We start from the raw sequence: 24,927 nt of genomic DNA on the forward strand, positions 1-24,927 counted from the left end.
TTTAAAGGTATCAGCCAGGAAGATTTGCTGATGACGTAGACATAGAGTATGTAAGAAATAAGAGTCCAGAATGACTCCGATGTTTCTGACCCGACAACCAGAAGAACGGAGTTACATTTTCTGGGATGGCAAGACGGCAAAATGAACAGCCCGGGGAGCATACTCATAAATCTTTATTTTAACAGACATGTTAAATATAAAGTACCCATAATACACCCATGTGGAGATGTTCTACAGAATTGAAAAATACATTTATGTGTGTCTAAAGTGCTGTTTTAAGGCAAGCAGAATCCTGGAAGGAGAAATGGAGACAGTGAAGAGGCTGAACATTCGTGGGAAGAAAATATGTACTAGAGTAGAATGAAACTGAGGCAGATAAGATACACAAGGTTAAGCTAAAGAGGAAACAAAAGGAAAAAGCAAGACCAGAACACTGGAGAACACTTAGATTTAAGAGTATGGAAAGGAATTAGTGAAAGAGGCACCCACTCCACCCCCGCAAAAACAAACAAACAAACAAAAAACCAGCTAAGTGAAGAATAAGAATGACTCAAAATCATAGAGTTGAGGGAGGAATTCTGAGCCTGGGGAGGGTAGCCATGGAAGATGCCTCCAAGAAAAGATGAGTAAACCTGCCTATAGGAATCTTAATAGCACATATTTAATAGTATGAGTTAAAAGTACAAGGGATCAAGGATGTGGATCAAGAGATAAACCTGGCAGAGAGGAGGGAAAGGGGGGGGGGAGAGAGAATTATACATAAATACACATCTAAATTCATTTTACCTTGTGGACTTGAGTAATACATTAAAAATTTAAGAACTGAGATGAGAAGACAAATGGTCTTTCTCGCCAGCCAACTGAGAACAAAATACATGCAGTGACAGGACTATGTGATTGGCTATTTCATGGCCTTCCCTCTATGTTAGCATGGACATTTCTTTAGTATTTAGCAACTATAATACAAATCTCAGACTCTTCGTGAAGAATACTCAGGATGCAATTTAACACTGGGTGTCAGTGCCAGAGTCGCGGTTACTAAGCCAGAGATTTCTCAATTACCTGTAACTCTAAAATGCCTCTTCATTCACATCACATTCAATACTGGTTTCTAGATTCTAAACTTCAAAGTAATAGATTATTTCTGCTGCAAACAGTGATGAAAGACTACTTAATGAAAGATATCTCAATTTCACATAACAGTAGATAACAAAATTAACTGATATCAGTACAAAATAAAAAATGCTTACCTAGCATACGAATGTACAACGCAGTCTGATCAGAACTGTCATAGGAAATAGCTCCACGTCTCTAGAAAAAAAAATGCACATTTTTAATGCATGACAATTAAACATATTAAATTCACCAACATGTATTTATTATTTGTGAAGCACAGTGCAAGAAAAGTGGGATATACAAAAATGAAATTAGATATAGCATCTGCTCTTGAAATCTATAGTTATGAGAAAGACAAGAATTATAATACAATATGGTTAAACACTACCATAAAGGTAGATACAGAGTGAGGGATATGCAGTAGGTGGAAATTTAATGTCAAAGTATGTCAGACAAGCCCACTTGGGGAGAGATCTTCTACAAAGGTAAACAGAACTGAGGAAGAGAGAATGGTTCAACTGCTTTACTATTCCCTTACTTTAAATGTGAATGAATAAGCAGACAAACAAGAATCATCAGACATTTGAAGAAACCCATTAGCTAGAAATGGAACAAAATAAACCAAATGGTCCAGAGGCCAGCAAGAAACAAAATAAACAGATATAAAAATGTCTCTTGCAACAATATTCACAATAGCCTAAAATTGGAAACAATCCAAATGTCCATCCACTAACAAATGGATAAAATGTGGTGTAGCCATACAATGGAGTAGCAGTCAGACATAAAAAGGAATCAAGCAGTACTACTGGCTACAACGTGGGTGAGCCTTGAGGATAGCATGGTGAGTGAAAGCAGCCAGTCACAAAGCACCACATACTATATGGTTCCATTCCCACGAAACGTCCAAAACGGGCAAATCCATAGAGACAGAAATTAGACTGGTGGCTGCCTAGAGTAGGGAGAGCTGGCAGGAAATGGGGAGTGAATACCAATGGGTACAGGGTTTCTCTCTGCAGTCAGGAAAATGTTCTCAAATTAATGATTGCACCACTCTGTGAATATACTCAAAATCATTGACTTGTACACTTTAGATGGGTGAATTGTATGGTATGAGTTATAGCTCAATAAAGCTATTATAAAAAATACTGCAAATTTAAAAATTTACTAAAACAAAACAAAAATTATAAGAGCTGAAGCCCCGTCAACAAGTTCTGCCAACAAGTTCTGCCAACTCTATCTTCACATTCAACTCCCTTCCTCTATCGAAACTCCTTCATTCTGTCCGAGGCAATAGCATCTCTCCCCTGCACTCCTGCTGCTGGCTGGTTTTCCTGATGCAGCTCTTGTCCCCCAGCCCACTCTTCACACAGAAGCAAGACTGAACCTTTCAACTACTGCTCAGACTCCTCCCAGGGCTCCCCATACACTTGGATTGAAGTCCAATCAGCAAGCTCTGATTTCCAAAGGTCTCCATGATCTGCCTTCCTCTGACCCAGCCCCACCAGCCTCCTTGCTCTCGTTCAGCCCCGCCAAATGCACAGAAGCCTTTACACTTGTTCCACTGCCCAGGATCACTGCATCACTGTGTCCTCCTCTTAGTTCTAGTCGTCTCTCCAGAGGTACTCCCAGGCTACCAAATCTGAAGTCACCCGAGTCACGCTCTTGCACAGCGACCTACCTGCATGCTCGCTACATCACCACTTAGCTGATGTTACCAGGTTTGCTTGTTCTAACATAAAAGCTCTACGAGAGCAGGAACTGTGTCTGTCTTATTCACCACTGTATCCCTGGCCCCCAGATACTTGGTAAATAAATGATTAAGTGCATTTATTGCAAATAAATAATTTATAAGTTGATGAATAAATTAATGAATAACAGAATTGATATAAAGACAGATTAAAAATCTAGAAAGTAAAATTAACTACACCTCCTATTAGAAACTAAGCTCTGTGGTGGCAGAGACTTCATTCACTGCTGTATCCCCAGATCTAGAATAAATCCCAACATTTAAAATAGTGCCTAGAGCATTGAAAGTGATCAATAATATTAGTTACATAAACAGGTAAGGAAATCCTTTTAAAAACAGTAATAAATAGAACTAGTTCCACAAGCTATTAATAAAGTAGTGTGGACATTATAAAGAGACAGTCAAAATAGTTCATCGAGAATCTAGAATCAAATACAATATACAGTAATTTTCTATGTGATAAGTATAGGATTTAAAATCTGTGAGGAAAATATTGAATTAATAAAAAAATGATAAAGTGGTTGCTATCTGGAAAACCAAAAAAGCTATATTTTTACCCTCCTATTTAAATAAATTACACATGAAACAACAAAATTAAATGTAAAAAAAAAATCAAAGCACAAAAATATTAAAAGAAATCATGACCACATTAAAAAGAAAATCTTAACTAGAAAAGGCCTTTCTAATTGTTCTATAAAATCTAAAAGTCATGAAAATGAATCAATTTGGCCACTTAAAAGTTAAATTATGTATAGTAAAATATAAACAAAAGCTAAAGAAACCTCAAACCAAGAAATTAAAGTTCAACAAGATATGACAAAGGGCTAATTTTTCCCTAAAAAGGAAAGGAAAAAAAGTTTGTGTCTCCCTAAGTCAATTAGAAGATGCTGAAGAGTGTAGGAAAACAGAACACAATCATACTATTTACAAGAAATAATAAACCAATAAACACAAGAAAAAATGCTTGACTTCATTAACAAAAGAAATACACATTACAGCAGTGAGATCACATTTTTAAGTATCAGATTAATGATCTTCCCTGACAAAACTGTTATGAGATTTACAACTCAACATACACCTAAAAATCTCAAGAAAAAATAATCATACTTTCACTATTATTATAAAGAAAATTTATTGTATTTAAAGCCCTCATTTGGATTTAATATGTGAAACAACTCCCAAATCATTCTCTCCTTAATGCTTACCATTTAAGAAAAAAGCATCAATTAAATTCTTATATGATTTCATGTATCCTTAAAAAAACAAAAACAAAAAAACAACCGTTGATGAAATGTAAAAGAAACCAAAGTTTCAAGCAAAAATAAAATTCTAAGTCTCAACACTGGTAGCCTCCAGGAGGCAGAGGGACACAAAGGAAGGAAGATGACTCTTCAACGTGTATCTCTTGCATTTTGTAGCACGTGTAGTTCTTAATATATTCACAAAATAAATCAAATTAAAAGTAAAATAAGAATCTACTATAAAGAAAACTACAAAGAAAAGCATGATCTATCATGCCAAGAGACTGCACCATACAGGACACGCTCCTGGCAGCATCGTGCTCACAGCGCCTCCCCCCAGCAGCGCATCCTAAGGAGGCCTCCGGGCTGCTTCGTGGTAAACGTGCTGTTCTGGAGCAACAGTCTTCATAATCACTTGGTATGAAAAGGCACGACTCACACCTGCTGTTCCAATCTCCACCCCGAAGATACTTACCATACTGTATCCTAGGTCTCCCCTTAATACTGCTACATTAGAGGAAAACCTAGTAGCCTGAAAAGCACATATGTGGAAATAAGTATTTCTATTAGCTAAATCGTATCAATGAAGCCTCAGATGTCATTATGTAATACCTTGTCTTGGTCAATACCCATCAACCTGCTAGTGTCCAATAATAACTTAGATAATAGCTCGTTAAAACGAATTTTAACCTTTTATCTCTAACAGTCCTCTTTAGAAGAGTGGCTGGCATTATTTTTTTCATGCTGGAAGGGTATTTACTAAAATAGCCACTAATCAGAAAGAGAAAACCTCATTTATCACTTCATATATTAAAGACTGAGAATGACTAATATCATCAGCTCTGTTAAGTAAAATAGTGTAAGTCAAAAACTGAGTAATGAACATAATATAGATTATAACTATGACATACTAAATATATTTTAAGATAATCCTTTTATTTATAGAGGCACTAATTTAGATACTGAAATGGTAGGGTCTGTATTAATCATAATAAAAGCTTGGCAAAAGCATAGAATTTAATTTTAAATATACAGAGGGTGCCCAAAAAATATATACACATTTTAAGAAAGGAAAAAAACAGTATTAAAATGGTAATGCTCAATATATACCAACAACAGAAGATGAATACAAGTCATGTATATACATTTTTTTGGCACTCCCAGTATATTAACAAATTACATAGGGATGTGCCAAATAGTCATGTTATTCTATTCACTACTAATTTAAGTAATTCTGGTCCACAAATACTTAGCTTAAATGCTATACTAAACCACAAGACAAAATTCATAAAATAAATCAAAATGAGACAAAAAATATTTTTAAGTATGGACTTAAAATTTGTGTCTGAATCCATCAATGATGACATCCTGAGTGATTGATCATTCATCACCTCAAGGACCAAGGTTAAAATGAACACTATTCAATTCTCATTAAGCAACCTAGGTAGAATAATCTAATGTGACTCATTTTGGAAAAATACAGCGTAAATTATGAACTGTAACAATCAAAATTTGATTTCCAGGTTAGAATCATATTAAAAAAATAATTTTATGTGCTTTATACACCAACACTGCAGCACAGACTTAACATACGTATTTTTAAAGTTTATCACTTTACAAGCCATATACTAGTAGTAAAATTCTACTTTTAATAAAAATTGTAAAACAAATTTAATCAAAATCCTGTGTCATGTTGTCTGTCATAAAAACAGTCTGAGCCATCATTCACATTCCCATTTCACCTCACCAGTGAATGGAAATAACTGAGAAGCTTCTACTCGTGACTTTTCTAATTTAGACATCTGGGAACAGCTTGTAAAGCAACTAGTATAGGTCAAAACATGGGCGAGGCTGAGCTAATCAGAAACTGACAGCCGCAGCACAAACAAGTTAAACTGTATGGTTCCACAGGCTCCACTGCCACTAACAGGCGTTTTGAGTGCCCGGGTAAGACACTCACTCTCCTTGAATCAGGGTGAATCATTCTTCCACAAGACATGACTTACAAAGTAAATGACAAAAGGCGTAAAAGTTGTTCCTGAGATTAGTTAATACGTAACTTTTAAAGACACACGTTTTAAAACTGAGCAAAGATATTTTAAGTGCTACTGTTTTTATCTCGTTCAAGTTTCCACTAAAATGATCTATTATGCAAAAGCGTGGGCATTTCCCTTACATGGTAAAAGTAACAATATATTAACTAACACTTGCTGAGCTCTTTCCTACTCTGTGTCAGAAAATGCTCCCAGTGCTTTCATATAAAACCTCACTTAACCAGCACAAGAGGGAGGTTTTATTGGGCCTGTTTTGCTAAGCAGTAAACTGATGGTCAAAGCGCTTAGATACAGTAGCACTAAACTAATTTTTTGGTAACATTACCAAAAAATAGTAACATACTACAAAAGATGAAGCCCAGGCAAAGTTCTGAAAGCTGTTTTCTCTGAGACAGTAAAGTGAGTTTTTTCAGAGCATATTCATCTTACATATGCTAGAAAAACATGCTCAAGTTTACGATTCGAAGATTACACTGGTCCACTGAATAGTATCTTGCCCATTCTTATGCCCTATGCAAACAATAAACTTAAAAAAATGACAAATATTAGCAATCTTTTTGCTTAAAAACGTAATTTAAGTATTTTGGTAGTTATAAAAAAAGTAAAGTCTCTGAAAACATCCACCATTTAACTAATGTATTATTAATATTAACTTGACCTTCATTCAATAACTTGGTAAACTAATCCTTTAAACACAATGAGTAAATAGCTCTCAGTGCAACAAAATTAATTCTTCACTTATAAAACACAAGGATTTAAAAAATTTGAGTACACTGCTTTTCTTTAAGAGAGTTTTTCAATCATATCACTAAGAAAAAAAAACTGCTTCAAGTGAGAGAGAACTATGCTTAAGACATTATTATGTTAAGTGTGAAAAATTACAGATCTTGCTTGAAAAAGAAATTTAACCTTAGAAGCTTTTGTGTTGCTTGGCAAATAGTAATGCCTTATAGATTTTAAGTTAATACTCTTCAGTGTCTTCATATAGGAAGAAAAAAGTTGCATAGTAGATGAAAGATATACTCATTTTAATGCAAGTATAGAAAAAATAATTTCAAATAATTTCAAGTAGTAATCTTAAATATTTTCTACTTTAGACTCTTATCCAGATGGTAAATGGCCAGCATTCTATCAAGCTTTTCTCAAGTCTGATATTTAGAATTCAAATTCAAAAACGGATTACACTAAGTTCAAATGTTTTTAATATATAAGTAAGGCATACATTTTAGTAGCAGCAGGGCTTCAAGAGACCATGATAGAAGGCAGTATTTAGTTTTTTAAAAGTTTATACACAGTAATTGTTTAGAAATCTTTAGTAACTGTGCTTTCCATTTATAAGCATAAGTAAATTCTTTATCTCCAGAAAAGAATATTTAAAATATGTACACCAAAAGTTTAAATTGTTTAATAATTGTATCATCTTAAAAGTTGAACTGCTTTAATCATAAAAACTTCTTTAAAGGACTGATACTGAGGAGAGCTACTTTGATACTGAAGAATGATACCATAAAAAGCCCTTGGGGAGGACTAAGGCGGGAGAAGAATACACATTACACACCATAATTTTAAGTTTTTCAGCTGACAGGTAAACCTCATAGCTCTTTTAATCAGAGAAACAAAAACTGAAGCAGAAGGAGAAGAAACCTGACCAGAAATTTCTTTCCTACCAAATATAAAGACTAATGATTAATGTCACAATCCTAAAAATAAAGATGGCCTACCTTAGAGGTGATCCACTTGATAAGAACCAAAGCCAGACACCAGATCAATGTAATTCCCATTGGGTCAATCGAAAGCCCCGCGGCATAATCTCCCTTCTCTCGCAGCGAGCAATGAGCGAGAAAGACTTGTTAGGGGTTTGATAACAGCCAGCTGTCCCGAGGCAGGAGCAGGGGGCACGGCCTGCCCTGCACCTCAGGCAGCTGCCTTCACACAGCGATCACCTGACCCTCGGAGAACGCCTGCCAGCCAGCCTCTCCCCCGCGCCTGCTCAATGCCACAGCCCAGGGTTGGGGCAGAACAGCGTCAGGAACACTGGAAGAGGAAAGGGAAAAACCTCAGTGAGGGCTGACCTAACAGTCTCGCCCAATGAAGACAAAAGAGGTCCCAGGGTGGCCTCAAGCACGTCTACACTTTTCATACTAACACGGGACTCGGAAACAACTTGCACAAATTGTCTGGCAGTACTAAAAGTTTACTCATTTCTTTCACATGTCCTGGCATTTAAGGATATTAATGCATTTTATTCTATCTTTTCTACTTTTCATACTGAATTTGTTCAACTTTTTATTTCCTTTCGAGCTAGCATGACATAAGAATGCTAGAGGCTCTTATAAATATTGTCTGCTGTTTAACATTGTAATTCACTCATTTTGAATGTATTGACAAAGGCTAGTCACACAGGGCGTTTTTCAAGCAAAGTATGTTACTTCCGAGCCCTAATTGCAATCTAGTTTATATTACAATATGTTTGGTACACGTCTCATTCTCTTGACTGTGAGTGAGATCTGTAATAGCAAAATGGGCCTATATTCATCCATCCTCATGACACTGAGGAAAACCTGTCATGAAACTTTCAAGTATTCAGCACGTATTTATTACGCTACTATTATGTGCCAGGCCCTGTGCCAGATGTAGACACCAAGGGCATCATCCTTGAGCAAAAGCAGACATGGCTCCCGTCCTTGCGAGCTTACAGTTTAGTCCGAGTCCACATTATCCAAGTCTGCGCATAAACACAACTGCAACTGTGCCAAGGGCCACGAAGCTGCCATACCGCCAACAAAGGAACGAAGGACCTGCCAGCAAAGCGTGCTCTGACCTAGCTGAGAGGGGAGGGACTTCTTCCCTGACTCAGGGAAACGTCCCTGAGCTGAAATGAAGGGACAGGCATGACGGCCAAGGAGCAGAGGAAACGACGCACCGTAAGGAGAAGAAACGGCAGATGTGCACAGGAGGCCGCAGGGCAGGAACGTGGAAAGCCAGAGTGGAGGCCCCACGCAGGCCATCTGTCTCCATCCTAACAGCTGAGCCCAACCTGCGGAAGCAGGGATGTGGCGTGGGGGCTGGCAGGGCAGTTAGGGGGCCACTGCAGGTGACGGGCGGGGGCAGCTAGAGAGGACTGGCCGGACAAACAGGCAGGTTGTGACTGGACCGTGTCGTGGGCTGCAGCTCGTGACGAGACAGAGTCATCGGCTTACCAATGACACACAAATGATGGTTTAAAATATTTGAAACAGCCCCAATAGTTCAAATATAATGCTATTTTCATTATTCCACCCTTAGTACAACGTGTTTAAAAGGGAATTCTAGACCTGTCAAAATGAATCATAAATTAAATTGACAAGTGTAAAGATAAATTTTCCTAAATTGAAGCCATTCATAACACATGGCCATAAATTTCTCACCACATTATATATCTACTTATACATTATATATCTACTGAACTAACAGGCCGTGATGCTAATCCTTGCACAAATCAAGGTAACTTTTTAATTTTCCCGTGAAAGTAGGTGTGACACGAGATGGTCAGGGTCTTCCATTACCCTCGGCATTCCAGTGTATTAAGCAGTAAGCAGACGTAAAGGACGCCCAGGGATAGGACAGAGCAGCAGAGTGTAAATCAGCCCCATGCTCAGGAGAAATGCTGCTGGTCATCTCTCAGGAGTCGTGGAGCTTCGGCCAGTGGCTAAAATGAGCTCAATCAAGGTCATTACCTGCACTCTAGCCTTCGTTTCACACTCCAAATTAGCCCACTACACCCAAGGCTTAGTGCAAGAATACTTATCGTCATAGTTCCTTTCCAATCAGCTGCCTAAAACGTTAAGTTATGAGAAACAAATACAATTTGTTGCTATTTTTGGTACAGTACTTAAACATTTTTATAAAGGTCTTTTTGGGTAATGGTGAGATCGAGAATCTTCCCTTTCTTCTAGTAGAAAAGAGGATTGAATAGAAGAGGGAAAGAATCAGAACTGAGACACAGGGAAAAGGGGGGGAAAAAAGACAGTAAGCAAGGCAGCCCTGAAAGTTCTACCATTTCAATGAATTTCTGTTGAGATTATTTCCACCATCTCGAAACTCTGCTGAGTTTGGAGCCAAGAGCCAGGGTTTGTTTCCCAGCTTTACAGCCCAGGGCTGAAGGACGCCGGGCAAGTTACCACCTCTGTGGGCCTAATGTTCCTCCCTTCACAGGAGTTAAATAACATCTATAAAATAATAACCTGCTCATGGTAGAACCTCAATAAATTGTAGCTAAATCAGAATTAAATATATAAACCTTTTCTGAGCCCTAGTTAGGCCTGGGGTCTTGGCTTTCATTTTTCACACTAGTGAATAGGCTAGCTCCCTAATAATGGTTCCCCAACGATCCTCTTCTTAAAATTTCTACTGTATGTCTGACCCCGAAATACAGAGATTCATCAAGACACAATCCTCCCAGATCAGAAAATTCCTATTTGAATAGAAACAGCTATTAAGTTTATGCTTAAAATCAGAGATCCTTCTCTGTTTATCACACGTTTACATCACTGAAATCTTACAAAAATCTCAGGAAACACAGGTTTCTCTTAAAACAGTACACTTAATTTTCTTAATGGCATGAACCTAATGGCTTTAAAACTACTTGTTTTGAGATATGAAATACTACTAATTTATCTTGATAAGTTATAAAGCTTATCATAAAAAAAGTCAATAAGATGAAATAAAATCAAAAGCTGTTACCCAATTAGTATGAAAACTCCTTTACAATGTTATGTTTATTTCTTAGTAAATTCTCTTAAAAATTAATCTTTCCAGATTGAATCATGTAATTTATTATCCCATTAAGAAATAGTTGCCTCTTTTACACCAATAACAAGTGTATTCTGTTATATTAACTATTTTCATCTCACAAAGCCTTAACGAAATGGCAGGGTAGCCAAAAAAAGAAAAGTCACTGACTATACTAGAAAATTTCATGCATAGTATAAAGCTCAACTTTCCAAAACAGAATATGACACCGTAAGAGGAATGTATAAAACTTTTTCTTACCTTCCTGGGGCTTATAAAACTAATACCTAAAAAAATTAAAGTATTAAAAGCAGACTTCACTATTTTATGAGTATGTGTGATCAATAGAAAGCAAAGGTATGACTTTGATCATTATGTCTGAGAGAAGCAATCCGAGAGCAAATTTTATCCCTGGGACTTCCTGCCACCCACAGGACACCTGTCAATCTTGGCAACAGCAGTAGGCTATCCATACTGGGACTCAGCAGGTCCCTCTCCTGCCCAAATTAGGCTAACCTCATCTGCATTCACATCAGCGTGTGGAATTCTGGAATCTTGTTGACGGCAACAGCCTATCCCAGAGTTCTTTATACAAATGTAGTGTCTATAGAAAACTATAACCAAGTTTGTAGTAGAAAAATGTGAGCACTATAGCCAAAAACTTGTGCTTTTATAATTTTGACTTCCACAAATCTTGATAATAATAAATCAGGGTGGCTTTTTCATTTCTTTTACTTAAAAACCACATATCAGGACTTTTCCTTTTTCAAACGGAATGAATTTCAAGAATTATGAAACTGACCAAAAAAATTAGGTTTGGTAACAAAAATTATTTTAAAACTATGGAAACACAGGAGTTTTACATGTTAAGACCTTTTTGTCATACTGATTTAAAGTTCGCAATTAAGTTTTCTTTTACACAGTATCCCAGTAGTTGATGGCAAGACAAGTGATTAGGCCTAGCAGGAGGGCAGTAATAAAAACACCGTGACACTTTACAGACATGCAAGTCTTCTGGACCACAAAACGACCTATGGTGATATTACAAGAACTTGGAGATATGCTTATCAAACCATTGTTCATAATATTTTTTAAATTATAACAAAGTAGAAATGGTCACAATTTTCCAGAAGAAAAAAAAGCAGCGGTATAGATTCCACAGCTGTAGAGTCTGGACTTAGAAAAGGGGCACGCAATGCATATAATGTAAGCGTAAGGTGACTAGGACACTGGACCAGAAGAATGTCACAGACACAAGATGCCTTTATTTCAGCGAAGCTGCACGTCTGGTGATGTCCTTAAGAACAAAATGGAGCAATGTGAGCCCCACACCAGTTAGACAGACTCCTAGCTGACTGAACAAACGTACTCAGCAATTAAGTACTTGAAATCAAACTAATGGAAGAATTCTAGAGGTAACTCACAAAACTCTGCATTTGACCTTGTCTTGTTCTACACTTTATTGGGGTCCAGATAAGACAAATGTGTATCAAATCTGCATGTGAAACACAAAAGGTAAACCAGCATACTTAATTACAAAATAACTTTAAAAAATAGCCTGCATTTTGATATTATTAAGTTGCACGTGTACAGAACAATGGAAGTGGGTTTTAAAAGTTTCCTTAAAAAAATAGAAAAATGGCCAGAATGTTTAAACTCTAAATTAGTAAGAGACAGTAAGTAAAGGCGAGCTAAAGAAGCACTGAAAGTCAGAAAATTATCCAGACCAAGAATGCTCCATTATTCTCAATACAGGCAACTTTTATAAGACTGAGTTCAGTTCGGAATCCTACACTGGAAGATGCATACATTCGTGACCTTTTAAAACACAGACAAAGATACTATATAAGGAATAGTTTTACAAACTGAGATGCTTTAGGCAAAGAAATAAAATGAGAGAACAGGTGTTAAACTGCTATACAATAATCTAAGGATTTTAGCTTCATTCTGTAAAATTACAGAAGGTGGAAGCAGAACCAATGGTAGAAGTTTGTGGAAAATAGAATTTGACTCAATATTATCTACTTTCTAAGAATTTTCTACAAAAACCATGTAAATTGAAAGAAGCTGTCTCAAACCAGCCTGTGTCTAGGAGGTTGTAGGGCAGGCTAGTATAAATGACCTTCAAGGTCTCGGCCAATTCAATCCTCAATACGATTAATGACTCAATTTCATATCAAAGAAGACTTCCTAAGAAAGCTACTATTATTAAAGGCTTTTCAATGGGAAATGGCTCCACCATCACTCCCCACCGACCCAGCCATGTTGACTTCCTTAAATGTACTAGAAGGATTCCTTCCCTAGAGCTTTCAGAGCATGGCCCTGCTGACACCTTAATTTCTGACTTCCAGCCTCCAGAACTGTGAGAATAACCATCCATTACTTTAAGCCACCCAGTTTGTGACACCTCATTTTGGCAGCGCTAGGACATTAATACACACATTTATGGATTGGAAGGTTCAATACTGTTAAGATGTCAATTTTCCCCTAGTTAATTTATAAATTCAACGCAATTCCAATTAAAATTCCAGCATATTTTTCTTTTTAGAAATTGACAAGCTAATTCTAAATTTATATAGAAACACAAAAAACCTAGGATAGCCAAAAATGTTGGGGGAGGGGGGAACGAATAATATTGGAGGACTTACACTACCTGGTTTGGAAGCTTATTTTGAAACTATAGTAATCCAGATAGTGCGATATTTACATAAAGGCAGACATAGAGCAATAGAACTGAACAGAGTTCAGAAACAGACCCATAATTATACGGTCAATTGATGTCTGAAAAAGTCGCCGAAGTAACTCAAGGGCAAGTACAGTCTATTCAACAAATGGCACCAGAAAAACTATATAAACATGAAAAAAATGAACCTCAACATGCAATCTCATGTTATACAATAAAATTAACACAAATCATATATCTAAACATCGAGGCTAAAATAATACAATTTCCAAGAAATGATCTCAGATTAAGTGAACATCTCTAGATATAAAAACACTAATCATAAAAGAAAAAAATTATGTTAATTGGACTTCATTATAATACAAAACTTCTGCTCTTCCAAAAACGGTGTTCAGATACGAAAAAGAAAACCACACACTCCAAGAAAATACTTGCAATATATAAATCTGACAAAGGACTTGTATCCAGACTATATTAAACATGTATTAAAAATGCAACTTAATAAGACAATTCAAATAAACATACAGGCTAAATATTTAAATAGACAAGTCACAACAAAAGATATAAAATAGCTAATACACATGAGTGTTGCTTAACCACCACAGGCTACCACCACACACCACAATGGTTACAATGTGAAAGACAGACAATACCTCGTGCTGACACCAACGTGCAGCAATCAGAACTCAGCAAATGAAACATATGTCCGAAAACTGACCTGAACATGTCCATGGCAGCTTTATTCTTCATAATGAAATAATCAGTTATCAACTGATAATGACATAATCATGGTGTATCCATACAATGAAATACTACTCAGCAATAAATTAAAACTACTGATACATTCAACATGGATAAATCTCAAAAAATACTGTGCTAAATGAAAAAAATTAGGGGAAAAAAAGAGTACATTCTGTATGACTCCATTTATATGAAGTCCCAGAACAGGCAAAACTAATCAACAGTGGTTGGGGCAATGGCTGGGGAAATGACTGCAGAGGGGCCCAAGAGAACTTTTGGGGGTGACTGTAGCGTACAGTATCTTCATTGGGGTATTAGCTGCATGGGTGTACACACTTGTTAAAACGCACCAAACTGTATAATTATACCTCAGTAAAGTGGAATTATGCATTGACTCCATGAAAGAGCATGAGTCTACTAGATCTGAGTGGGGCTGCTGAAGACGCCACTCATTCAGAGTCGCCAAGAGGTGGAGCTCACTGAACGGCACATAACGCACACACAGAGTTCAATTTCAAAAACAGGTGCAAAATCTATCTTCTTCCACCCACAAAGGAAGCTTAATGTAGTTAGAGTGTGAAGTGCTGGCAGTGGTTGAAATTAGAGATGTAATAAAGACTTTTCAACAGTTTTAAGGAGTCTGAATTGCGTAAAAAGGACAAAAGATAACCACTGAAAGGTTTTATTTAGGAGAGTGATGCATAAATGATATTCTGGAAGAAATACTTTGGGTCACAGTGTGTGGAACAGATTCATGTGTGGAAGACTTCAGTCTCCAAGAGATCTGTAAGAAGGATGTTGCCTTAATCCAGAATGAGATGATGGTCTAGATTAGGGAAGTGGTTCTGGGAATAGAGAGAGATGAGGGATTCAAGAAGGTTTAATGATTCTTTAATGTTTCAAGAGGGTTAAGTGTTCCAGGGATAACTAAGTGGCATTGTTCATTCGGTAGCTGGGCTTGCGCGTCTCAAGGCCTAGAAAGATAAGTGGGCAGGAGAGAGGGATTTAGGAGGAATGCTCTACACCAGGGGTGTCCAAACTGCGCCCACAATCCATTGTTAATTGACCCGCAGCAAATTCCAAAAATATATTTAGTTTACTTAAATAAACCAGGTGAGGCAATACGTACTTCACCTTGAGTGAATGGCCCGGCTGTTTGTGTATTTTACCGCATATGGCCCTTGGTAAAAAACGTTGAAAAAAGTTTGGACACTCCCTGCTCTACACTAAGCAAGACCATAGGCTGCGTTCAATTACCCAAGGAGAGAAGAAAAGATGGTTTAAAATCTTTAGGCTCACAAACAGGAAAGGACTAGGAGGGCAAAAGGCTAAAACTCACAAATGGTAACTGTACAAACTAAATAACATACCACCCAAGCTATCTGCTTTTTCTCTCACTCATATATACAAATAACATTCTTTTCCCTTTTACACCTCAGTAATCTCAAAGCCAGTAAGAAATAGCTTGGAATACAAAAAGCAAGTGATTAAAAAAAAAAAGGCCATTGCTCAACAAACCTCAAACTGAATCCCCTTTTATACTTAAAGTTCCTTCCACATCTAGGCTAAAGAAAAAAGGCTTTTTTTGTTTTGTTTTTTGAGCTCCTCCCCTCAATCTCAATCTAAGCTCCTTTAGTCCCTTTAGAAGATGAAAGCAAAATACAGCGGATAATATTAAAATTTCTTTCATCCAGTTCTGTAATAGACAGATTTGGAAGAAGCCAAGAATAAATTATAGCTAACAAAAAAAATCTATGTTTCTATTCCTATTATTATTATTTACTAAGAGGCATGAATGAATCTGTTTAGTAAAGTCTCTGAGAGCACTTCCACTTTCAACAGGGGACTAGTCTAGAGAACTGACCTTACCACTGAAAAACAACTGAAAATGCTGGAAAATACTGAAAATATCTACTGAAATGACTCCAGGAGCTGGTAAGAAAATAATGAACACTCAGCAAAAACTAAGTAAAGGCAGGAATGCACAAAGGTAAGCAGAATACTAACGCTGGCTTTCACTGCAAGGTCAAAGTAAAGTGGGTGAACCTGGGCTTTGTGTTTTTCACAACCTCATGGTTATATGGAACCAAAAGAAGACCAAAGCCCAGGTCTGGTCAAAGTGTAACCTCCCAGTAATTATGACTAATGGAATACAATGAGCAATAATAATGACATTCCGTGCTCATTTAAAAAAATAGCTTGAATCAAATTATGTGCAATTTGACAACCATCGGCTAGAAAATCATGATATAAATTTATGCAGGCAAGCAAAAAGATTGTCATCTTTTGGATTTGCTGCCATTTTGATGAACATAATTGCAAAGGAAATTAAGACATGCTACTTTAAGGAGCTCTAACTAGAACAATGCATAAAAGAGTAGTTTAGTAAGATTCAGAATAAAAGAATTATTTTCTCTTAAATTAACACCACTTGTTTATATTTAATAAAATGCAGAAAACACAAAGCTTTCTGTATTTGGCATATACAATTATATGCTTTGTTTAAAAAAGGCAAAAATAACTTTTAATTTGCACTGAGGTACATGGTACTTCTTGTTCCAAAGAAATGCATTTATAATCATCACTCTACAAAGAAATTTAAAACTTAATTTATATCACCTAACATCAACAAAAGTCTCTCTCTAAAAAAAAAAAATATTTTCTTCATAGAGACAGTAAGTAGAATAGAGGTTACCGGGACCGGGCAAAGGTGGAGACACAGTTACTGGGTGGCACCATGAAAAAGTACAGGAATTGGATAGCGGTGATGGTTGCACAACAATGTGAATGTAATTAGGCCACTGACTTGAACACTTAAAAATGGTTACAATGGTTAGATTTTATGTTAGGTGTATTCTAGCACAATAAAAAACATAGGAAAAATGTTTTCATCTATTTTTCCTTAAAGTTTGGAATTCACAAACCAATATCCTCTTAAAATTGGTCTAGGGGAGCAGAGGCTTTGAGTCATGTCATCACGGATTCCAGTCGGAGGGCCACCCTTCCTACCCATGGAGTCTTGATACAAGTTACATTCAAAAGCCTGTTTCCTCCATTTAGATCATGGGAAGGTACTCAAACACAAAGTTGTAATGAGGATTAAAACAGATAGTTGTGGTACGCATAAAATAATCCAGGAACGTCACCAAGGTGTCTTACCAATTCTCTGACACAGTCCAAACGAAGAGTTATTAACAAAAATTTGCAAACCTTTAAAAATCATCTAATGTCTTTTAACCAGTGATTCAACAACATATTCAGGCATATCAAAGACTCAGTTCAAATTCTGTCAAATGGCTGGCCCCCTCTACAGAGCAGACATTAATCCACCTAGCTCCTATTTAAATTGCTAGTTTCTCTAAGTTATAATACGAAACAGTCAAGGAATTTTAAAAAAAGAAAAACTCATTAACCTAATAAGTACAAGTTTGACCACAATACTCCCCTTTTCAAATTTCTGCCAGCTGCTACCCAATGGCAATAGTCCACTTTCAGCCCTCTACATCAAGAACAGGCATGCATTTTCCAATGTTAGACTAGTCAGAAATTTGTCCAAGTGGCTCAGAGTCTAAATCACAATTTTGCTCTTTAAAGAAATCTGGCGTGGCTGGTGGGACTAAGTGTCAAAAAGTTTGCACACCTCCTCATGATAGAAGAGTTGTTCTTCTAGCATCCTGTATTCTGAGTGAGTGCGCGAGCGCATCTGTATATTATCATGTTCTGACATCTTCAAAACCTTTCTGCCTGGGGAAAACCTGCCCCTCCCTGGTCTAGCCAATTCTTAGAGATAGCACAGGGCCCAGCCAGGAGCCTGCCTCTGATAACCAACCCACAGCTGGACCTTTATCAGACCTTTGTACCCCAAGGGGCCTTAACCATCCCTGGGCCAGGTACCAGGCAAGCAGGGACCACTCCTATACCCCAAGGCCCACCCAAATTATTCCGATTAGCCAGTCCTAAACTGTTCGCGCTGCGCTGCCTTGGAAACCCTAGTAAAAGCCATGGCCTAATCCTTTCTTCTGCCTCCTGACCACACTGGTGTTTTCCCAGGTGGCCCTGCGTGAGGAGCCGTGCCTCCTGCCTCTGGCACCTGTTGAGTATAATACTTCTGTTTTCTCCTGAGCCTTTTCTGTGTGGCCTCACCTGCCTGACCATCTCATAAAAAATACAAACCTGACTGAGAAAGCAAAAAATAGAACACTGTGAGTTCAGCAGTTATCTTTAAAATGAGTTTTATTCACTAATCACAACAGTATCTGCTTAAATGTGAAAAACATTAGTATATATGTATTTTATTTAAGTTTACTATTTCAAATACGTGGGGATTCATGAATCCCTTGCCAAAAGCCCAGATCCTCCTGGGATCTGCGATTCTCAATTGGGAACCACTGGCCGGAAGATGATAAGCCTGAGCATGTGTGTGTGTCCGGGCAGTGTGGCTACAGCCTCACACCTGAAGAGTGGGCCCCGACTGGTCCAAAGCATCTGTCTTGCCGGAGACTGGTTTAGAAATGGCCACATGTGATGCAGATTCTACCGGGAGAGCCTCATGGGATGGGTTTCTTTGCGCTTAAAATGACACAAAGGGAAAAGACAGTCCTTCTCTTCCTCTGGAAGTTGTCATGTCTGGATACATGGAACTATTAAAGCCATTTTCCAACCATAATGGACGTTAGCATGAGGACAACTATAACATACTGCAGGTAACAAAACAGAAAGACAAAAAGAATGGGGGTCAGTGATGATGACACTGAACTGCTGAAGTAACCAAAACATAGCCACTCAACCTTGGCAAGTCTTGTTTGAAGAAATCAGCTTCAGTTTTTAACTACCTGCAGCTAAAAACAGCCTAGCTGTACGGCCAGTGGTGTGCGAGTCTGCGCACTCTGGCTTACGGCAGCCAATTCTGCACAACTCTTGCCAACAACCCGCGCAGTGACACTGCAGTGAGAGCTTGAAATCAACCATGGTAAGAGTATGCACACTACAGGAATCTGTGAACACCACAAATCAAGGCTAATCTTCCTTCAGAAAATATAAGCCTTAATATGTATTATCATACCACTGGTCAGAACCCCATTTCAAATTTTTCTGTTCTTCAAACCAACCTTTTTATTCCCATAATAAAGTTATAAACGTTATAACGTTATGAAAGTTGCAACGTTATAAAAGTTATATAGTAATATAAAATTTTTACCACTAAAATATTGCTGCACGTATGTGCGTTTCCAGTAAGATTTTACTTAGAAAAGATTCCAGTATCTGAAACATTACTATAAAACATTTCACAATAGTGATAATATAGTGCATATTAAAACAACCTGCACAGTGAGAGAGTGCATTTAGATGGACAGACACCAGGACGCTTGAGCTACATACCAGTGTTCACATTATCATCTCTAAGTGGTGGCATTACAGATGATTCTTATATTTCTGCCTGTTTTTTCTCTGAACTTTCCATCATGAATATGTACTACCTTAATAAAGAAAAATACAATTCATGCTTTTAAAAGGAAAAAAATTAGCATTTTTGTTCATGAGCACAAGACATTATTTTTCTTCCATGTGTCTAGGAGGAGCCCCTACAATCCTTTGTAGGCAGGAAGGTAGCCGAGTTTTTAAAATGTGCTACCATCTACAGTACAAAGCTATAACCGTGTTCTCTGACCACCTCAAGATGACGCTGTACGCATGAACTGAATTACATGTTCTAAGAAGAGTGAATTCTTCACACATGATCACTTTGAGGGGGAAAAAACCTGAACCAAGATCTCTCCTATTTCAAAATATGCATGTGACCTGGTTCATGAAATTACAGTAACTCTCTTGCTAAAGATAATGAAGTCAAGGACCACTGACCATGAGTCAGAAGACCAGGTCTAGAAGTAAACCGTATTAGTCATATGACCTCTGGCAAACAGCAATCTCTCTGAACTTAAACCTTCTCATTTGTTACCTACCCATTTCTCTTCATAGGATGAGATCAAGTAGATGAAAGAACTATCAAATGAAAGACAGTATTATACGCCACCACTTCATATCTTATATATACGTCATAAGATTACATACAAAAGTCTTCTAACAATTGTACTTTGATATAAAACACAGCCTTATAATCAGCAATGCATGATGCCAGTTTCCTTGGTAACAAGTTAATTTCCTCACTGCTTTAAAGATCTTTGTATTAAAAAATCTCTGTTCTCTGCTGCTTTATTGTTTTAAATTTGCCTAAAAAAATACAAGGATGATACCAACAGGGTACTGTTACCACAACATGACATTGGATGGGGGAGAGAAAGCTATAGATCATTTTCAGCAAGGAATATTTGCTGCAAATGTCCTAAAAAAAATACAAGTAGAATCATTCAGAGAATAATATATCTTAACAAAGAATCATTCTAGAAATACAGTAAATTAATTAGAATACGTACTAGGATAATTTACCAAATTAATCGATCAACAGTGGAAGAATAAGCATCTCAGTAGACGCCCCAAAATGCATTTGAATAAAATGAACAACCCCCCTCAAATAAATATTCCAAATAAAGTGAAGGTAAAAAGGCAAAACTATTATTTGCAAGTGATGCATTTGCCAGTGATTATGAAATAAATAAGATACTGAAAAACTATTAGAAACAATAAGAAAATTCAGTATGCAGCTGATTAGAAAATTAACATACAAAAATCAATAGTTTGATACATATAAACAGAAAACAATGACAAAAGATTCCATTGCAAACAAATGAAATAAATCTGAATGTAAACAACAACAATAATATAGGATTCTATGAAGAAAACTTATCTCTACTGAGGAATCTCACAGAAGACTGGAATAGAAAGATTCAGCATTAGGATGACAGCTTTATTAGTCAGGCTGCCAGCAAGAAACTGAAGGCACTCTTAAAGGAGTAAGTAAAGAGAAATTTGTGCAAGAACTAGTATTTACTAAAGGTCTGGGCAGCGTGAAGCTCCCAGGGACTGGACTGGCGACAGCAGGAAGCTATTACACCGTTCCTACTAGACCCTAGTGAATACTCACTGCAGGAGATAAACCACCTGGCAAAAGGTGTGGCCTTAGGTAGACAAATACAGACCTACAGGGTGAAAGGCTGGGAAATGACACCCTCACCTCTCTTTCCTCTCACTCTCCCATCTCCTCCTAAACCTCCGGTTGGCCTGTTGGCCAAACCCAACAAGAAGCCAGGGGCAAGAGAGTCTGGATGATGCATTCTACATAAGTCAGCCTCATGAGGCATAGAGCAAGATGGAAAGAATGAAGAATATATTTGAAGGGGCAAAAAGAATATCCACCACAGCAGCTAGTCTTTTTTGACTGCTTACTTTATGATAGGCACTGCTGTAACCACTTTATTTGGGTTAATTCTAATAATGCCAATTTGCCGAACCTACAAATTCAAACAATTCCAGTTTAAATACCAATAATATTTTAGGGGTAATGAGACAGAAAGAGGGAGTTTTTGACAAATTATAAATTCTTCTAGAATAATAAACACGTATGCAAGATCAGGTAGTGGGAAAAAGCATGTAGTAGTCATTCATCCTTGATAATTTTCTCTTCAGTTGTTAAGTCTGTCAACAGCTTTGAGTTCTTTAATATCACTTCCAGGAACTTCACAAAAATCAGTATACTTTGCAATATGCAAATTTGGTTTGCGATTGATTTTATTGTATTTGACCATTAAAATGTTAACAAAGGATCAGGAACAATATTTAAATGGGAATTTCAAAAATGGTGCTTTACTATTAAAAATTTGTTCTTCTGATAACTGATCTAATAATACAGGGAATTAAAAGAGAATGACGTATCTACTATACTGATACGAAGATGTTCAAAATGCGTACATTTACAGAACATGTATGATTCCATGTGCTTAAAAGAGATTACCATGCATTTACATATAACACACATTAAGACATCTGAACAAATTTTCAGGAAAAGCATTTAAGAAACTATAAACATTGCTTATCTATGGGGAACTGGTAAGGAGAGATTTCCTTTGTGTTTTATAGCCTCATGACTTATTTAATTTTACCACACGGAGGTACGGCTTTTACAACAACAATGATGATGATCAAGTACATAGTAATGACAGATCTGTGATTCTAGCTTCCAGGAGTTTAAACTCTAATTTACAGAAGACTTTAAGTTTAGAAATTTCAAATACTAATTAATTGAAAGCATTTCAAAAGACATTCTTATGCAACACTCCATTACCCTACCAGTTTTTTTTTCCCCAAATGTAATTACTTCAGACAGAAAATTTCTGTTGATCCTGTTATCCTTTAAAGATAAACAGGAGCAATGGCTTTTAATGTAACAAAGTACATTGCTTCACATAACAATGAATAAAAAAATTCACTGATATGTTTTTGTATTTCTTGTTGTAACTAACCTTTTGGAAACTACCACTTCTTCAGTTTTGGCATCACATCAAAGAAAAATGTTCACAATTAGAAGGAAAGGGTACTAACATACACCTCCCTTTTGCAACTACATCTGAGTGGGGTAAGCCCTTCTTCATCTACTTCAGCCAAAGCAACAAGTTCAATGTGGAAGCCTGTACCTGAGAATCCAGCTTGTCTTCTACTAAGCCAGACACTAAGGAGATTTGAAAAGTGTAAACCAATACCACTCTCCTTGCTAACTTTTTTGCTCTGGCAAATAAACTTACTTTTTCATTAAAAGAAGTTATTTATGTTAACATTACTTGGTATTATTATTATTTTTAAATGAATAGTACCTGAATTTTTGTTTTATTTTCTAATACAAGAAAAGATCAATACATAAAACCCACATAAGCAAAAGGTCCCTCAGAGTCTTTAATAATTTTTTTAGAGTGGAAAGGAGTCCTAAAATCAAAACTTTTGAGGTTCTACAGACCAAAAGGCAAACACCTGGGAACAATTTGTTTCCAACTAGGATGAATGAACTATAATATGGTGAGGGTGGGGTGGGAATGAAATATTACAGATACTAAATTGAGTTTTTGACAGAACTCAATGCTTTTTTTTAAAAGTTAAGGAAGGAGAAAAATGTATTTAAAGTTTTTATATTAACCTATACATTTACATTTTCAATGCCTTAATTTCTTCCTGTGAATTTGAGTTACCATCTGATGTCACTTCCTGGCAACCTCTTGTAAGGCAGGTCTGCTCGCTACAAATTCTCTGTCTTTCTATAGGAATGTATTTATTTCATCTTCATTTTTGAATGATAGTTTTGCTAAATACAGAATAATTCATAGGCAGGTTTTCCTTCTTTCAGCACTTTGAGCATGTCCTGCCACAGCCTTCTGGCCTCCAGTGCTTCTAATGAGAAGACAGCCATTAATTATATTGATCCTCCCCAGTTTGTAAGGAATTATGTTTCTCTTGCTGCTTTCAAGATTTTCCGTCTTTGGACTGCTGTGTCTAGGCATGGGTTTCTTTGTATTTATTCTATTGAGGTTCACTGAGCTTCTGGATGCGTAGTTTAAAGTTTTTCATCAAATTTGGAAAGTTTTTCAAAAGGCTATTTTCTGCACAATTCTCTTTCCTTTTGGGACACTCATTACACATAAGTGTAGGCTTAATGTTTTCCACAGATCTCTGAGATTCTGTTCATGTTTCTTCAATTGTTTGTTTTTCTGTTTTTCAGATTGAATTACATCCATTGGTCTGTCTTTAAAGTCATTGATTTTTTTTTTTATTGGCATCTCAAAACTGATGTTGAGCCCTTCTAGTGAATTTTTCATTTCAGGTATTGTATTTTTTAAGTCTAGAATTTCCATTTGATTTTTTTAAAAAAAACTTTATACTTTGATATAAATTTATAGGGACATTGCAAAAACAGGAATACTGTATATGCTTCACCCAGCTTCTCCTAATCTTAGTATCTTACATAATTGTGGTACTCAGTCAAAAGTAAGAAATTAACATTGGTACAAAATTATAAACTATACACTTTATTCAAATTTCACCAGTCGTTCCACTAATGTCCTTACTCTGTTCCAGGGTCCAATGTAGGATGCCACATTGCATTTAGTCTCCTTGGTCTCTGATCTGTAATAATTTCTCAGTCTTTCCTAACCTTGACCATTTCCAAGAGTACTGGTCAGGTGCTCTTGTAGAATGATCCCAAGTTGCACTTTGTTGTTTTCTCATGATCAGACTCAGGTTGTAAGTCTTGGGAAAGAATACTACAGAGATGAAGTACCCTCTCAGGAGGTCATATCAAGGGGTGGTTTTGTTCTTCGCTTTTTTATTTTTTGCTGTTTTGGGTTGTAACTGTTTTTACTCATTTCTATACCTTTATTGAGCATTTCCATTTGACTTACTGTTGTTATACTTTCCTTTAATTATTTAAACATGGTTTTCTTTAGTTATTTTAACATATTTATAATGATTGAAATCCTTACTAAATCTAACTTCAAAGAAATTTTTCTGACAGCTTCCCCCCCCCCCCCCCCGCGCCTGAGTCACACTTTCCTAATTCCTTACATGGCTTATAATTTTGTTGTTGCTGTGAAATCTAGAGAGTTAATATAATACATTGTGGCAACTCTGGATTCTGAT

The 24,927-nt window shown here is 36.7% G+C and overlaps 1 protein-coding gene across 6 annotated transcripts in view; it reads right to left on the minus strand.

Moving 5' to 3' along the window:
• PDE7A (phosphodiesterase 7A) overlaps positions 1 to 24,927 on the minus strand; it is an 86,071-nt gene that overhangs the window by 42,173 nt on the left and 18,971 nt on the right. For 4 of the 6 annotated variants that reach the window (XR_013994751.1, XM_081070450.1, XM_081070452.1 and 1 more), the window contains exon 2: positions 1,251 to 1,311. Coding sequence is in view for 5 of the 6 variants with exons in the window: in XM_081070450.1 (XP_080926576.1) it covers positions 1,251 to 1,311 (61 nt within the window). In the remaining variant the exon portion in view is untranslated. Of the gene's footprint in view, positions 1 to 1,250; positions 1,312 to 7,879; positions 8,193 to 24,927 lie in introns of those variants that run through there. The other 2 variants (XM_081070451.1, XM_081070454.1) reach the window with 2 other exon arrangements.

The sequence above is a fragment of the Rhinolophus hipposideros genome (genome assembly GCF_964194185.1).
Source record: "Rhinolophus hipposideros genome assembly, chromosome: 13".
NCBI classification, from domain to species: domain Eukaryota; kingdom Metazoa; phylum Chordata; class Mammalia; order Chiroptera; family Rhinolophidae; genus Rhinolophus; species Rhinolophus hipposideros.